Below are 18630 nucleotides of genomic sequence, written 5' to 3'. Positions count from 1 at the left end.
ACACGGAGCCCTGTATTGTACTGTTTTTAATGACTTTTTTCATTCACTAGTGTGAACACAGTAAACTAGGGGTAACTGTAAACTAGGGGTAAAGCTTATAGGCATTTTGCTCAGATCCAGGTTTAACAATACCTCTGTAGAAGCTGCCCACTCTCCGAGGCATAGAGTCGCTGTAGATAATCCTGTTCTCTTTGGACGAGTTTCCATCCTCCACGTGTGGGTCGTGATACATCCCCACCTGCAGCACAGGGCAAAAGACAAGCTATCACACTGGAACATCTGCAACATGAAAACGTGCATCTTTCTTCTCTGCCCTACACTTCCTGTCCACATGCCTAATATTACTGGGAGTTTTTTTGCATGAGGAGGGGAAAAAGGGATTAATTAGGATGGAACAGAGAGAAGAAAGGAAACAGAGAACATTAAGTTGAGTTGCTACATTGGGCTAGAGAAGCATAAGCTAGACTTTAAAAACATGGTGGAGGAGACACTTATAAGACATTTATATAAACACTGAAGGCTTAAATGATCTGCCTCTCTGGTGGTCAACAATGCAAAATCAGACAAAGAGAGGAAGAGATGTGTGATATGGAAATACAATAGCAGTAGCTACATATATAGCAAAGAGGACTGAGTGTAACTCATTGGATGTTTGTAGGCAGGTGTGTGTGTGTGTGTGCGTGCACTGTGAGCTGGTTTAGACCGGTTTCCGTGTGTGAGGTGAGTTTGGAGGTCCGTGCCGGCCTGGCTGAGACTCAGACCTCGTTTTTAGGGCGCTGTGAGTGGAAGGAAGCAGTGTTGTCCCTCGTCGAGTCTTTAATCGGGCCGTGAGAGTGAGGCTTCTCTTTGGGAGACTGTTCGCTCTGTCAACACAAACACACAGCAGGTAAAGCAGACACGACAATGGAGTGTGTGTGTGTGTGTGTAAGTGTGTATTGAGTGTATTGTGCAGTGAAACGTTACTGACATAATAATATTGTGCACAAAATACATTCTTTTAATGTTATTGTTGCAAGGTTACACAAGGGCTGAGTGAAATGACTAAAAACTTGTTTTTTTTTTGTCATTCAATTCTAGACATATTTTTACATCAACAATACTGTTTCAGTCTTACATTTACCTCAACTGTGCTTTTTCAGTCATATTTTTCCTTTGAAGTGCAATTTTACTCAAATATTTACCTTAACAGTGTGGTTTCAGTTATAATGTACCTCAGCTTTGCTACTCTAGTCATATTTATCTCAGCAATGCAATTTTAAACATAGTTTTACATCAACACTGATGTTTCAATCTTATATTAACCTCAGCTGTGCTACTCTAGTCATATTTACCTCAGCATTGCAATTTTAGACATATTTTTACCTCAGCAGTGTTGTTGTAGTCATGCATTTACCTTAGCTATGTTTCTCTGGACCCATTTACCTCAGCAGAGCAATTTTAGTCATATATTTACCTCAACAGTGCTGTTTCAGCCATACATCTACCTTTTAGCCATACTTTTACCATAACACTCCCAGTAGATTGTAAAAATGATCTTCCTGTGGTATAAATGATTCCTTTTACCTATTTGGCCTTTTCAGACAAATAATTGGTTGCCAAATATTATGTGGATCCCTAGTAGACGTCCAACAGCATATGAAATAGTCTACATCTCTCAAGCAGAAAGAATGACTGAATGTCATTTTCTAATGGTGGCTTGCCCTTCTCTATGCTCTGTAGAACATAATACTCTAGCGTGGCGGGACTTTGTTTGTCTGTGAAAAAAGCAGGTAAGAATAGAGCAGAGCAGAGCGACCACACATGGCTCACCCCTCTGCAGGGGAACGGAGACGCAGCTAGCAGATGATAAGATACACTTGCAGACATTATACATGCAGCTTAGCAAGAATTAAAGCTCAGATGGGGTCACCAAAAACAAAGGACAAATACAACAGAGAAGAGAGATTGAGAAAACAGTAAGATAGACACAGACAGATAAACATATAAATAAAGAAGGTAGATTGATAATCACAATTGATGGAAAAGACAGAAGGAAAAGGTGTAGGGGTGATAGGAAAGAGGAAAAGATAAAAAAATTTGAGAAAAAGACTGTAAGAAGTCTAGAGGAAGGATGTCCTGATTAATATTTGTATGCTTTAATACACTCATTGACAAGAAAATATAAATAAATAACACATGTCACGGCCAGAATGTCACGGCCAGATTGCAACACCAGCTTAGGCAACCTAGAAGTGTGCAGAATCTACAGGTCCAGCTGCAATGTGTAGGCAAATGTGCCACAGGATGCCATGCAAAACCTGTATGCCTCCACGTCCAACCATATCTTATCTTGATTCTAGGCTTGAGTCAGGCCAATAGGGTACAAAAGCCTCCTTTCATTTGTACAGTTTTCCCTAACTCTAATATTGCAATCACGTACAAACAGCATCAAAAAATTTACACAAATAAATTCCTTCTTGCCGCATTATTTATTATTTCTTTTTTGTCAATGAACATTTTAAGCATCTACCCCACATGGATGACTCGTTCTAGAACTATTTTAAAATAAATAAAACATATAGCAGATGATTTGAAATGTAAATGATAAAATGTTATTTTCAAAGATGTGAACTAGGGGTTCCCCACTGGCTCAACCAACAAAGTGTCCTATTATCAGGGGTTTGATCCTTGACCTCAGCACAATACTAACCAGATTCAATAAAAGTTCCTTTTGGGGATTTTAGCGTTCTAATAACGTTGAATCAACTCCAGTTTGAAAGGAACCTGTGGCTATCTTCAAGTGATTGGAAGAAGAACCTTCTAGTCTTTACCCTTCCAAAGCTAGAAGTATTGTTTGATGGGGAAGGCCTAGTTTGTGTGTGAGAAATCACAGAAGCTAAAACTTTGGGAAACTGGGAAAATGCTAACTATTGTGAAAATCTATTCATTTGTCCTTAATCTTCTCAAATTAATTACAACTTGTTCATCTTTTAGACTGGACCTGACTGTAAAAGAGAGCTTGACATGATAAGAGAATTAATGAGATAGAGATAGAGAAAGAGAGTGAAACAAAGTGTGAAGGGGACTCACCCTGCTGAGATCCTGATTTAGTTCCTCTCTGGACGAGCTAGTGGGGTGGCGAGGTAACGTGCGGTGGGGAAGCTGTGGGGAGAGCATCTGGAGGCTGCTGGCCCGCGTCGGGACACCCTGACCCACAGCAAGGGCCTCCTGTCCATGGGTCCGGTGTCGCTCTCGCCGCACATACATTGAGTGCCTGTGGGGGCGCTGCTGAGACGAAAAGGGGCTTGTGTAGCCCAGGCCGTAAGGGAAGGACTCGTGCGGTGCCGAAAGCGTATGGGCACCGGCGGCAGCAGCAGCCCTGGCCGGGTCCAGTGTGTCTGGGGCCTTCGGCTCATCTGGAGTCTTCTTACGGCCTGAAGAGCGCCGCGAGTCCAGGGTGCCACCCTCCAGCCGTGTGTTGCCCCTCCCCGCTGGGCTGTGGCCCTGCCGCTCTGAGCCTGAGTGCCGTTCTCCCCGTGGGCTGCCTGGAGCTGCGTTCAGATCCAAGCAGCTTGCTGGGAAGTAGCGGGATCCAGAGCCGGAACCCGATCCTGAACCCGAACCAGACACAGGCTCATCCAGGTGGAGGCGCGACTCGGCCAAGCTGCCGATGGACTTGGCGTCGTTCAGCGCGCCATGGCTCTTAGACAGGCTGAGGAACGATGAGGCACTCTTGGAGGACGACGAGGATGGCATGGAGCCATGTGAGCTCTCCATGTAGCTGTAGGAAAAAAGTGGAAAGCCATTAGTATTTAGTATTTTCTAGAAATGGACTGATATGTGTTCTTTGTGCTGATAACAATCGCAGATTATCTCTCAGCTTGATCTGCTAATCACCGAAACTGATCAATACTAAGCGGAGCTGGGTGCCATGTCAACCTTTTCAAGCATCATATTGTAATGTTTTGTTCATTCTCTTTCTCAAGATAAAATGTAATTTGCTTTTTGAGATCAATCTGATTTAAAATATGGTAAACTTACTGTACTGGACAAGAGTACTCTTGAGAGGGTTATACAGTTAGTGGTGCTAAAAAAGTCTAAATATAAAAGTTTGACTTTATTGAAAGTTCTGGTAAAAAGATGACTTTAGCCTAAATGTTTCCTTTACTCTATTGTAAAGTATAGCCATTTAACCAAGACATGCCCAGGGTTCAACCTCATTGTAGCTAAAAGGCTAATGTAGCTTAACAATAAAAGAAAATCATACTCCCCTGTGTGCATTGTGCAATTTAAAAATATGTTGCAAAGCTAAAAACAGAAATAGTAGTTTTGCCAGTTACACTTAAGTCATCACCTTCAGTAAAATTAGGATGGATATGTTCCTCTGAGTCACTTTATTTATAGTAAGATTCTAACTCTTTTTGATTTTTATTTCAGTCTGTTGGCAGCACCTCAACTGCTTTGCTGTTGCCCACATCTCTTAACATTTTATTTTAGATCAAAAGGGCCCAAGAATGAAAAGAACAGAGCTCAAAAAAGTCCAGTTTCTATTCTGATAAATGCCTAATTTAGTCTAGTCATGTTTATTTGGATAGTGTCTGCCTGATATCACAAAGCAGCTTTACATAAATAAGATGAACTAAATGAAACAAATGAGACAATAACAGTAAGCAATGCCAGGAGATCAAGCTAAATGTGCAAGCTGGAGGAAGAAACCTTAATAGAAGCCAAGACTCACAGAGGACACCTGTTCTCCTCTGGTCAAAAGCACTGAGACAGTACCATCATACAGTGGTGCCAGAAATATTGTAAAGACATTAGACTTTACTAAATACGTAAACTTAATCAGATTAACAGTATGCCATTAATTGACGGAACAATGAATTCAGAATTATAGCAGCAACATCAAAAAGAAATGTACGCACATCTGTCTGTGAACTAAATCTCAGCAGAACATGGGTCATGCGGCAGGACAGTAATCCAAGGCACATGCATTGTTTTGCCAAAAACCCGCCAAAGAAGAATAGATCTGACCTTAATACAATATAAATGCTGACGCAGCAGTTCACTAGAGGAACCCAGCAACATAACAGAACTGTTCTATATAGAGGAATGGGCTAAAATCCCTCTAGGTCACCGGAAAGTTGCAGTTTATCTACTTTTAGGTTAAATTCAGCAGAAATAGCTCCAACTGGTCCAGCAGGCTAAGCGCTGCCACTATAATCAGGAGATCGCGGTTCAAATCCTGTTCATGTAGTTTGCCATCGGCTACCTGAGTCCTGGGAGACCACAACTGGCCTTGTTCTGTCTGGGTGGGTAGATGGCGCTCTCTCCTCAAATCAGTCCTAGGGTAATGGCCGCAGCACAAAGTGTTGGTGAGCTGATGTATCAGAACCGAGTTGCTGTGCTTTCCTCTGAGCGCTCTGTGATGCTATTCAACAATGCTGCATCAGCAGCAGTTCAAAAACACTAACACTGTAACACTGTATATCAAATTGAGGGTACATTAGAATGACACGGTGTGGAGTGTAACTAATTCAAGGAACAGACGGTAGGGAACTGGTTTGAGGTGGGTAGCTGGAGTCCATCTCTATGAAAACTAGGTCTCAATTACTTGAGCAACTTTTTAACTTGTTCAAATACTTTTATTTCTGGATTAAAAACAATAATGCATTTAAGTTTGCGTTCAATCCAGTCTCATCTTGTATAGAAAGAGTGTTCAGATTCAGAGTTGTTCTGATCCAAAATACTTTAAATAAATAAATGACATTAATAGTGCATTGTATATGCATAATTTTAGTAATTAATACTCAAATTTAGGATGGTTGTACTCCACTCACTTCTGGCTGTGGCGCCCATGCTTGTCTCCTGATTGCAGTGTACTGGTCTTGCCCTCCAGGAAGGACGAGTGGCGGCTGTTTTTAGATGATTTCATGTACTTGCCGGTGGAGCTGTCAACCCCAGCAGAGACCCCAGCTTTGGGCCCGAGGGGAAAGTCGAACTCAGTCTTGCCTTTGGGCTCTTTGGGGCTGAGGAGGTGGGGCAGGTTACTGTTGGCCAGATCTTTGCTGCAGGAGACAGAGCGGTTCAGGGTCTGGCTCTGGTAGCTCTTGGGGTGCAGAGTGGGGCTCAAGCTGGTTGTCATGGGACCACCGCCTCCGTTCAGGAAACTGTCGGTGCTGCGGTGCAGGTCCTCGTGACGTGGCAGCGAAGAACAGTCTTTGCTGTTTGAGCGACGATGACTGGAGCTCTTACTACTAAAGGGAGACAAAGAAAGGTAATGCGTCAGTTTTTGTGCACAAGCTGATTGGTCAAAAATGTTCAATGTTGTTTGTACCAGTAGAAGCTTATGAAAACCAGTTAACGATTATTATGACCAAGTATGACCAAAAAAGCAATGAGTGTATTAGTGCTAAAACTACATGTAACAGGATAAAACTTTATAAAGTGACCAACCGGCTGGGGATGGTGTTGTCCCCATGGTAGGGTTTTCTTTTGGAGGTACGTGGTGGAGTAGGAGAGGGGGGTGCTGGCCGCTCTAGCACTCGCAGTGCCTGGAACACGTGGTGGTTCAAACACTGCTCAGTCAGAAAGCGCTCTGAAGGGTTCAACAACAGCAGGTTCTGAAAGGGTTAAAAGAACAAGAGATAGCCATTTCAAAATCAGAATCGCTGCAGAAAAAAATGGTTGTTTTCAAGCTGAAAAATATACAAGCTGTACAGGGCTAGGATAGTAACATTAGCTGTGTTAACAAACTTTGCCTCAGTGTTTCCAACCTAGCTAGTGATTTTGTCAAAAAAAATTGCTAATTTTTAGACCCCTCTAGCGAGGTATTGCCAAAAAGCTAGTGACACATTTGGCAACTTTTTGTAGAAACTTACAGCTACTTCCCAAAGGAGTCACCCAAACTGCAAATGAGTGAAAGGCACCACTGTCTCTTTGTATCTTGTCTGTTCCAGAGGCTCACACAGACGTAAGGGACTAATCAGAATCTGTCTGATTCTTCTTGCCTTAAGTTTATTATCTTAAGTTTGTTTCTGAACTTAATGTGTATGAAACAATATTAAAAACATTTAACTTCATCCTCCATTCTCATACATTTTTTTATTTTTACTTTATTGAATAAAATTCATTATTAAAAATATATTAGAAATGTATTGTGCTTTGTTGGCATGTCTGTTAAGGTACTGTATTACATGATTTTACAATGTAGTTCTGTTACAGTTTTTTCCTTTAAAAAAGCGAGGAAATAATACAAGTAGGCTTTTTATAGGGGTGTGACGAGATGAGATCACAAGATAAGGCACGATATTGGCTTTACGAGAACGAGACAAGAATTTTAACAATATATATACTGTATTTTTTGCACTATAAAGCACACTAAAAATCCTTCATTTTTCCCAAAAAGCATCAGTGCGTCTTATGTATAAATTTTACCAGTCAGCTTGTAAGAAGCAGTAAAGCCACTCTCTGAAGCACAGCAGTATAAAGGAGTTTCAGTTTAGTTCTCCAGCAGTATTAGCATTACCCACTAACCGTGCTAAGCGCTAGCTCTTTAGTCATCCAGAGGAAAATGTTTTCTTTTTTTAAGAATTACAGTTTTGTTTTCTTAGGTGTCCCCAGTGGCGAGACCTGCTAAATTAGAAGTAAAACATGACGACACCCCTGTTCCTAACTAGTGTTGCATAATGTGCCTTATGTATGAAAATAGACCAGAAAATAGATGCTGAGTGATAGTGAGCCTCATAATCTGGTGTGAATTGCAGTGCAAAAAATACGATAATATATTTTTCTATCTCAAAATGTAAATATCTAATCAAAAAAAATTTAAACTCACAAAACTACACATGAATTTTTTAATATTTTAAATTTGTCAGTTTATTATATTAAAAAGGTGTAAAAGTGGCAAAATTAATGGGAACCTGCAAATAAGTTTAGTATCATGCTGAACAGGTATTGCAATTTGAGCTAAAAAAGTGAATTTCCAAAAGTAACACAGGATGATTGTGCAGAAAAAAATTGCTCCCACCATTCGCTATGGTGGTTTCTATGGTGTTGCTAAGTGGTTGTTAGGCGGTTGCTAAGGTGTTGCCCAGTGTTTGCTAATTATAAAGCTCATCCGACAAACGTGACCTACCTTCATCAGATCCAACATGAGGCCATTGAGGATGCCCAGGTATCTCCTCTCCAGAGTCTGAGGGTGACTGACGGTGGGGAACTGGGATATATTTTGCACAGACACACATATAGAGATAAATGGATGACATGAATAAAACTCAGGACAAATCAGGACAGTCTCTGAAAGAATATTGAGCAGTTAGTCTTTATTCATAGGCTCATCATTCATCCACAGCTATAACAGTTGCCTCTCTCTATACTTTAGCTGGCAGAATGGTCTACTAGAGGAGCTCAATGACATGGTTGGTGACAAGCAGAAGAATCTGAAAACCCTTTTGGGCACTAAAATCAAAGATGTGGAAAAGAAAAGAAGGGTGATTTTATAACCATTGTAACACTGTAATATTGATACAACGTGCCTTTCGTGTAAGTGTACATTTATCAAGATTTACTCTTTACATTACTACAGACACAATCTTACAAATGTTAAATTTAAATTAACACTAATTACATTACAATATCAAACTATTTAAATGTGTCCAATAATCCACTGTCCACTGGGATAACCCTGTCCCTTTAAAGGTCTCATTCCATATATATATATAAATACTGATTTCTGAATTCCTAAAACTTTTAAATATTCCTCACCCTCAGGCCTGCAAAACGGGGGTTGCTGTAGAAAAGCTTCATCTGCTCTGGCGGTAAAGGCCCCAACACTTTCTGAATGGTGAAGAGCTGGTCAATCTCACTCTCTCCCGGAAACAAAGGCTGTCCATCGCTCAGCTCGCCCAGAATACACCCTACTGACCACATGTCCACAGCCTTCCCATACGGGGCCCTGAAAACACAGCAAAAATTGCTTTTAAGAAGAGTTTCAAGGTTTTTCTTGCCTATTATTTTACATGAATAAACTAATGTAACATAATGCGTAAAACATATTAGCAACACAGAAAATTAGACTTTAGATACAATGTAATCTTACAAAACATTTGAAAACAGTACCCCAGGTAACCTTACGTAAACCTTAAAAATGCTTTGTTTTTAAATAAATATTAATAAATAGTATTTTTACTGCAGGATATTAAGGGCAGTGTTCACTGTTTTATACAGTCTTACTGTGTCAAATTAGGACTGCGGCGCATGGTATTACCAGGTCAGAGAGTAGGGCAGATGGTTCTACATTTATGTGGCTTTTGTACCATTTTTATCTAGTATTATTTTAAAACAATAAAACATTCATTTACAAAGTTCAGTTTGTTCAAAGACCAAGGACTCCAGGAAAACGTCTAAGCAACTGAAGGCCTCTCTTTTACATTGACGAATTTTAATAAGTCCACCACCAGGAAAACACTAAACAACAATGGTGTTCATGGCAGGGTTACAAGGAGAAAGCTGTCCACTGCTCTTCAAAAGACAATTGCTGCTCTTCTGCAGCTTGCTAAAGATCAAGCTAATGTGGGCAACCAGAAAGCTAATTAAAGAATGTTTTGTGAACAGATGAGACCAAAATTGAATGCTTTTTAAGACCTCAATAAATATAATTTATGACCCAAAAATGTAGTCATAATTTCTTTAGCTCTCTACCGGGTAACAATAGTATGTTAGCTAACTTGCCGCTAATGTTAGCTAGCTCTCTGCTAAACCTTAGTTCTATTCCTGGTAACGTTAGCTAGCTTGTTTAAGCTAGCTAAAGATAATATATTAGCTAGCTTGCTAAGAACAATGGTTAGCTTGCTGCTAACGTTAGTATGTTAGCTAACTCGGCGTCAATATTAGCTAGCTTTTCGCTAACCTTATTCTATCCCAGGTAAAGGTAGCTAGCTTGCTTTAGCTAGCAAAAGTTAGTATGTTAGCTATCCCACTGCTTAAGTTAGTATGTTAGCTAGCTTGCTGCTAAACCTTATTTCTCTCCCCAGATTAGATGTTTACAATAGGCCACTGTATTTTCCCACCTGCATTAAATGCACCATCTGAAAATGTAATACCTACATCAAATTTACAGGAAATTTAATACAATTTAAGACCTTAATTACCCAGATTTTAATTTAAGACACTTTAAGACTTTGTATGGACTCGCAGGAACCCTAACCAGATAAACAAAAAGAACTATAATTTAACACATTAGACACATCATAGTTTTGAAATACTGTGATACAGCCTTAACTACAGATAACAACCTGGAAAAGGAAATTAGCACAAACATACACTCAAAAGCAAATAAAAAATATCAGCCTGTCAAAATGGTGGTTCTGATGGCTGTCGGGATGCAATGAGAGCAAAAATAAGCAAAGCATTCTGTAGAAAAGATGACGGGCATAGACGGGCGATGACGGGAAGCTTTAGACAGAGAACGAGGGAGAGAAAAAGGGAAAAAGACTGGGGACAGCAGACTGAAAGACACATTTCTGCTCTGAAACGTGGTGAGAGGGAGGGCGAGAACATTTGAGTAGGCGGAATTTAAATGGCGAGACTTTCAAAAAAAAATATAAAAAAATGCATTCCTCTGCATTCATCTCTAGAAAATACCATCTGAACAACAAAGAGCACCAAATGACAACGTCTAAATAAACAGGGGCACGGAATGATATCCGACTTCAGCCTTCACAAAAAACATCACACAACACATTTAAAAGCCTATTGCCTTCAGTCAACACTGATCCTTTATTAAAACATGGGGCACTGTGGGGTAAAATATTAAACATTGACACCTGAGGTTGTTATTTTTAATCCATTAGGCCAGTGCTTCCTATTCAATGAATAATAAGAACTGGCCCGATGCACAAAGGAACCCCTAAAACAGGCTTCACAGAAAACCATGTGCTGCAGTCAGGTTTTTACCCCAAGAAGACTCACCCAAGAAGCAGCTCAGGAGAGCGATACCACCTGGTGGCCACGTATTCAGTGTAGTTGGCATCACTGCCCTCTGAGAGATTCCGGGCAAAGCCTGGTAACAGAGGAGAAAAGTTATGAGAGACTATGAGAGACGGATTACGTTGTTACTCCACTAGTTTACCATTGACTTTTCTGCAGGCACACATTAAGAATGCTCGTGCTGCATTGCTCATCACTGGCAGTGACAACTCCAAAATGTTATGAGTGTGTTCATGGACGCTCGTACAGTTTATCAACGCTGATTAATGTGCGGTTAGCGCAGAAGCTAATCCAGCAAGCTACCAATCGAGCCATTCGCTACTTTCATCCATGCTTCATTTTCCTCTAAACTGCACTGTGCGTCACTCTGCTGAAGAATTTTTTAGATGGCAATTTAGTACTTAAAAGTATTTTGTAAAAAAAAATATTTATATATAAAAAAAACTTAATACTGGTGTTTTTTTTTTTTGTTTTTTTTTACTGCATTCCCAAAGTATCGAATCAGGACTTGGTATTTGTAGTATCGAGTATCAGATACTCAAAATCAAAAATTGATTGGGACATCCCTAGAATAGATGTATATCAAAATTGTTGTTCAAACAAAACATTAAATACCTTGAGTTGATACTGTCTGCAATTAAATAAAATTCTAATTAAATACAAGATACACCCTGTATTTTATTTTCGTTTTTTTCCCTACTGTCCCAACTTTCTCTGATTTGGAGTTTTTTTTATTAGTAATATTAAATAAAGAACAGGAGAAAAGTGACGTGAGTAAATCTTCAGACTCCTCAATTAATCTAGCTGTGTTGAACATGCTAAAAATAAAGGAAAGTGTTTGAGAGAAGTCTGCTGCTGCAGCTTCAGTGAGTCATGCGCATTCTCCACGGCAGTCACTTAGCTACTGAAAGCAAGGGAAGCGTGACTTTTTGCATTCTTGTGCAATGATATTCCTCTTCCACCAGGTGGGGCACTGAATCATCATGTATATTACGCCAATTACATACATTTAGGTGTAATTCACAGCATAGCGGGAGCTCTTGGATGTGGAAGAGTTGACATGAGATAAAATCATATAATTTGTCTGTAGCTCAAACTCTGACAAGGCAAGATACAGTCTATTATCCTATTAATATCTGCCTGTGGGTCAGTTTAGAGTTGAATTATAACAAGATCTCACACTGCAAATTGTGTGATTAGGGGTGTCGATGATGCAGGATCAGCTGAACACAAGCCAGACGCGTTGACTCACCGAAATCACACAGCTTGAGGATGTCGTTGGAGCTGATGAGGAGGTTTTCAGGCTTGATATCTGATGAAAGACACAAAGATCAGACTAGGATGCAGATATGTTTAAAGAAAAAAAATTATATATATATATAAAACATACATACCATATTTTTTGCACTATAAGGCACAGCGGATTATAAGGTGCAGTATTGTTAAATGTTTAATTTCTGGTCGATCTTTATACATAAGGCACACCGGCATATTTTAAGTGGCACTAGTTAGGAACAGGGGTGTCGCCATGTTTCCCTTCTAATTCAGCAGGTCTCGCCACTGGGCGAGTCCTGTAAAGATAAGTTAAGTAAACAAAACTGTAATTCTTTAAAAGAAAAAACACTTTTTTAGATGAGTTAGACAAGTCAAACGAGCGCTGGATATTAATCTACACAGAATTATCTCCTGAAAACTGTTTATTTGGGTAATTAAAGCTCTTCTGTTTATTAAGAGTAAGCTAATGCCTCCTACACTGAGGAACCCTGAGTGTTCTGGTAAACCAGTGCGACATTAGCTAGCGGTTTATCCTACGTAGCTTGTTTTAACACGGTAAACGCACAGGCTACAGGCCGAAAATACTCACCTCTGAACGGCTGAATGGCTAGAGCTTAGCGGATAATGCTTATGATGCTCCAGCAGTGCTAGCCAGGGTTAGCAGCAGACTATTGGCCAGAATACTCACCTCTGAACAGCTGAATGGCAAGCGCTTAGCGGGTAATGCTAATACTGCTCGAGAACTAAAGTGAAACTCCTGTATAACTGCTTCTTATAACCTGACTGGTAAATTTCATACATAGGGCGCACCAGCTTAAGAGGCGCACTGGCCATTTTGGGGAAAATTAATGTATTTTAAGTGTGCCTTACAGTGCAAAAAATATGGTACGTAAAAAAAACATTACATCACCAATGTAGAGACAGTTGGCAACTGAAAAACACTAGGAATTTCATATGATGGTCATTAAATCAAATAATTTCTTGTAATTTAAGTAACTGAGTAATTGAGATATACTTAAGAAACAACAACATAAAAACACTGAAGCACACTATGGTAAACCATATCACTTCCAAACAAGAAAAACACATAAGGAAAAAACAAAAGCTCTTCATACCTCTGTGTACTATCTCGTTCTTATGGCACCAGTGAATAGCTTTGATAAGCTGGTAAATATAGTTTCTGACTTTTTCAGGTGTCGCTCCATTGGGCATTTCCTCCAATAACTCCAGCATGTTCTGAAACAGAAATTATCGTAAGAATGATCTGAAAATTATCAAAATGGAATAGTACTATAACTTTTAAGTATCATTATTCATAGCATCTGCTTTAACATAGTGACACTATAAAGGAATTATATACCCAAGCTGCTTGCATTTAATTCTAGGACAAACATAGATACCAAGTTATACCAAACATTCATTTCAGTAAATTAAATCATTTAGCAAGTATTTAGTCTTAAAGTTTCTGTCACTTGCAGTATTTTACTTTAAACTTCACTTAATTGCAAATCTACATGCATTTATGTGATTCTGTAGACCAGTGTTTTTCAACCTGTGGGTCGCAGCCCATCCTATCTTTCCTAATTTCTGTTCTCATGGATTTTACGTCAAGAGAAGGATTCTGTTGTGATGGAGGTCTGTGTCCCCCCATCACATTCTCTATGGCTTAAAGATGTTGGGCCCTATTTTATCTATAGGCACACAGCTTAATTTAGGGCATTAGTTTGTCTTTGCTGTTGTAACAATGGGAAATGTACACCTTGCACAACTCAAAATACGCAAATGTTTTGTACAAGTTCTGTTTATTAATCATAGGTGTGTTTTGGGTGTAATGTGAAATAAACCAATCTTGTGTCATTTGCCTCAAAATTCCCTTTAAGAGCCTGGTGTGCTCTAACTTGAAAACGTGAAAATAGACTGTTTGCGGAGTTTAAGATAGCAATGGGCATCACAACGTGCCTTGTTTTTTTCCATCATGTTTTGAATAAATTATCTTCAGTCTGATAAGGATGGCTGCTGGATTTGGAAACATGAGGATGTGTACACTTTCTGACTAACCTTCTCCACATATTCAAACACCAGGTAGAGTTTTCCCCGGCGGCGAAAGGCCTCCTTCAGCTCCACTATGTTCTCCTGCTTTAGCGTGCGGAGCATTTTTAGCTCACGCAGCGTGGTCTCCTTCACCTCTTCATTCTCTGCAAGATCAAATAGACAGGGATCATACATTAGATAACTGTTTTAAAGCTGCTTTTCAATAGATGATAAAACATCACTACAACACTGATGTACGGTTATGGTAGAGTCAATGATGACACTTTTGTACTACATGGTATCTGCACTACTCAAATCTACTCGCTATTTGGTGCCTGGTAGCTGGTTTGTTTTTCACTACCACAGCTCCCTGGTGGTGTTGCAGCTCTTGCTGGATTCTGATGATTGGCACCAATCCAAGGAATCTCTTTAAAACAGATAATAAAATTATAAGATCCTATTCTCTACTGTAGTTTGGAGGGTTTATTAGCTCTAGTTCTGGTTCTAATTTTACCGCATTTTCTGTTGTAGCTAACTAACTTAAGTAAAGTTCAGTAAACAAAACTGTTATAAAAAGGAATTTTCTTTTAAAGTCATACGAGAGCTGGATGTTTATCTACACAGATTTCTGTCCTGTAAAATGTTTATTTGGGTGAATAAGTGCTTTTTTTTATTTACAGTAAGTTTAGATTTTCGAAATTCTCCAGCACAAAGGCCTAGCATTAGCAGCTAACCGCTGCAGCAGAGCTAGCCAGGGTTAGCAGCAGGCTACAGGTTGATAATACTCCCCTCTAAATGAGGAAATAGCAAGCGCAGTTAGCGGGTAATGCTAATGCTACCCCAGCAGTGCTAGCCGGGGTTAGGAGCAGGCTACAGGCCGATAATACTCACCTCTGAATGGTGGAAATTGTGGTCAGCGGCTAATGCTAATGCTGTTCCAGCCACGATGCTGGAGAACTAAGCTGTGTTTAAACAGTGGAGTGGTTTCACTGCTTCTTACAACCAGTAAGGTAAAATTCATACATAAGACGCACTGGATTAAAAGGCACACTGACGATTTTTGGGGAAATTAAAGTGCACTTTATAGTGCAAAAAATACGATACATGTAATATGGTACTGTACAAAACTACCACTTATGCAACATCGCTGGGTTGCCAGTGCACTCGGAGGATAGTGCCGGACCTCCAGCTTCGATACATTAGCTAACAGATGCCTGCGCTGACCAATATTACACAAGGAGCACTATCTACAGTTCACATTTTAGTCCCTACTTGGCTTGCTTGGAACTATGAGCGAACAGGACCTTATAAAGGACCCAGTTCCAGGTACCAAATACCATGTTTGCCAAATGAAAAAGCAAAAGCTGAGAAGAGTCGAGTCAATCAAAGTAATGTAAGCATCATGCAGTGAAATGGACCAAATGAGAGGAAAGGTGTCACAAGCACAAATAAAATAATGTAATCTTTACCTTCACTGTCCTTAAACTTCTTAATGGCCACAAGCTCTTTAGTCTCCTGTAAAACAGATATGCAAAATCAGTTAACGTGATATCTATAACCAGTGCAATCAGAGAGGATTCACATGTCCCTCAGAACAGAAGCATAGAAGCTGAAAGGCTTGGCTCTAAAGGATGACTTTTCTAATGCAGATTAATCCTGAACACAGATTTTAATGGACCTTCAATTAGGAACGCCCATTGATGGTGTAATTTAGCCCAGGATTAGTTATTAACCACACACACTCTAATGGATTTTTAGTCTCTGAAGTTGCAGCAGAAAATACAATGGAACTGTCAGAGGAGCCTCTCCTTACATGCTAATAATGGCTACACTTTATTAGGGAAAAGAAATGGTGAATTGTGGCCTAATGTAAAATTTCAGTTTGAAGGCATGACTTCAAAATACCAGTAATGAAGCTACAAATCATATTTAATTTAGTTGCATTGTGTCTGGCAGAATACAATAGATTCATACATTGTGCCACAAGTTTTCTCAGCCAGGTCATTCCTTGTTGTCGTTCTACTAGTTCTACTAATTGTATTAGATAACTTTTGTCCCATGAGTTTTGTCATGTGCCATGGAAAATAAAAAAGAACGCTGCACTGAACTGCCACATATATATGCATGTGAGGTCTCATTACATGAGTTACTTTCTATTCTTTGGGCCTTTGGTGGTACAATAAAAACAGGCACGATTCTACAGCTCTGCGAAAAAAAAGTTTCTTTGAATTTACCAAATTGAACAGCTCTGGAATACAATCAAGAGTAGGATTGATGAACACAAGCCATCAAACCAAGCTGAACTGCTTAAATTTTTGCACCAGGAGTGGCATAAAGTTATCCAAAAGCAGTGTGTAAAACTAGTGGAGGAGAACATGCCAAGGTGCATGAAAACTGTGATTAAAATTTAGGGTTATTCCATCAAATATTGATTTCTGAACTCTTAAAACTTTATATATATTAACTGGTTTTTATTTAAGGTCTGAAAGCTCTGCATCTTTTTTGTTTTTTCAGCCATTTCTCATTTTCTGCAAATAAATGCACTAAATGACTGTATTTCAATTAAAATTTTGGGAGAATTGTTGTCTGTAATTTATAGAATAAAACAACAATGCTCATTTTACTCAAACATAAACCTATAAATAGCAAAATTAGAAAAACTGTTTCAAAAACTGAAGTGGTCTCTTAATTTTTTCCAGTGATGTATATAGGAAATCACTGCATGGGGTCATAAACTCTTCAATAACCATTGTCTTTGAACACAATTCTGTCTCCTGTCTTCTCTGGGCCAAAGCAATGATTTCCATTGAAGAATCATTCCAGTTTTTTAATGCAGTGCCACCTTAGGACCCGAAGATCACCAACAATCAATATTGACTGTCAACATTTTCCCTTAAACGCAGGGATTTCTATCTTTCTCGGCTATCTGAATATTTTGATGTTTTTTATTATATTATCTATCTAGACAGTGGGATATACAAAGTCGTCACAATTTTATGGTAAGGGATATTATTTTTAGACAACTCTATGAAGACAAATCACAGAACAATTGACTTTTGTGTGTGCTATGTTCTATTGTGAATAAAACATGGGTCTGTAACATTTGGAAATAATGAAATCATTATTTCTGCTTTTATTTACATTTTACATAGCATCCCAACATTTTGCAACAATAAACCATTCTGTAAACCATTCCGTAAATATACATTTTCCTGATGCAGAACTAATAACAGTGGGAACACATTATCTTTGCAGCCATTTACTGATCTCACACATTCCCTGTGGTCAAAGGCCTGCTGCTAGTGGTGTTGATATCCAACTATCCTTCTCATATTTCACAACAACCTCCACTGCAGCTCCACAGTGCACTATACACGTATACCCAAAACGCAGACACACTGCTCAAGTTTAGCAGAGAATGATAACTGTCAGCAGCTAATGAGGCTAAATTCAGAAGTAAATTTACCTATAGAGGTGCTTAAGTGGGTTATGAAATATTATATAAAGGCCTGCTGGACACAGGGCAGAACAGGATGACCTACAAATCAAAGGACATCTCAGTTAAAATAATAATAATAAACCTATGAATGGGCAGAATCCTGTTACACTGAAGAACCCTGTTGCAGGGCTGAAACCTGCAAACGAGCAGAGGCCTATAAATGGGCAAAAGCCTGTGAATTGACAGGAGCCTCCTGTGAAGGAGCAGAATTATGTCTGTGAATGGGCAGAAGCCTGTATGTGAAAGGGCAAAAGACTGTGAATGAAAATAAGCTTTCTGTGGGGCAAAAGCTTAAACACAATGTATCTGTAGACCCATTGCTAGATGTCCACCTATCCTTCTCATATTTCACAACAACCTTTAGTCAAGCTCCATATTGAGCTATCCACAAATAGCCAAACACAGAGATACATGAATACAAATAAAATAGTGTTTGCAGAAATATGTGAATGGGAAGAAGCATTACAATGGGCAGAAGTCTGAGAATGGGCAGAAGTCTGAGAATGGGCAGAAGCCTAAGAATGGGCAGAAGCCTGAGAATGGGCAGAAACCTGAGAATGGGCAGAAGCCTGAGAACAGGCATAAGCCTGAGAATGGCCAGAAGCCTGAGAATGGGCAGAAGCCTGAGAACAGGCATAGGTCTGAGAATGGGCAGAAGCCTGAGAATGGGCAGAAGTCTGAAAACGGGCAGAAGTCTGAGAACCGGCAGAAGCCTAAGAATGGGCAGAAGCCTGAGAATGGGCAGAAGCCTGAGAATGGGCAGAAGCCTGAGAACGGGCAGAAGCCTGAGAACAGGCATAGGCCTGAGAATGGGCAGAAGCCTGAGAATGGGCAGAAGTCTGAAAACGGGCAGAAGC

General features: G+C 39.6%; 1 protein-coding gene across 3 annotated transcripts in view; it reads right to left on the bottom strand.

Annotated features, from left to right (window-relative positions):
* Positions 1-18630, bottom strand: part of cdkl5 (cyclin-dependent kinase-like 5) — a 65239-nt gene that overhangs the window by 19568 nt on the left and 27041 nt on the right. For 2 of the 3 annotated variants that reach the window (XM_007259372.4, XM_007259373.4), the window contains exons 4-15: positions 15744-15789; positions 14302-14438; positions 13359-13479; positions 12221-12280; positions 10951-11041; positions 8746-8935; positions 8117-8197; positions 6436-6602; positions 5820-6236; positions 3070-3760; positions 762-863; positions 133-238 (exon numbers count right to left, since the gene is read on the bottom strand). In XM_007259372.4, coding sequence (XP_007259434.3) covers positions 133-238; positions 762-863; positions 3070-3760; positions 5820-6236; positions 6436-6602; positions 8117-8197; positions 8746-8935; positions 10951-11041; positions 12221-12280; positions 13359-13479; positions 14302-14438; positions 15744-15789 — 2209 coding nt within the window. The remainder of the gene's footprint in view (positions 1-132; positions 239-761; positions 864-3069; positions 3761-5819; positions 6237-6435; positions 6603-8116; positions 8198-8745; positions 8936-10950; positions 11042-12220; positions 12281-13358; positions 13480-14301; positions 14439-15743; positions 15790-18630) is intronic. The other variant, XM_022668204.2, reaches the window with a different exon arrangement.

Source organism: Astyanax mexicanus, chromosome 23, assembly GCF_023375975.1.
Source record: "Astyanax mexicanus isolate ESR-SI-001 chromosome 23, AstMex3_surface, whole genome shotgun sequence".
In the NCBI taxonomy this organism is placed as follows: Eukaryota; Metazoa; Chordata; class Actinopteri; order Characiformes; family Acestrorhamphidae; genus Astyanax; species Astyanax mexicanus.
Note: the sequence above shows the minus strand (reverse complement) of the source record. Positions and strands in the feature narration are given on the sequence as shown.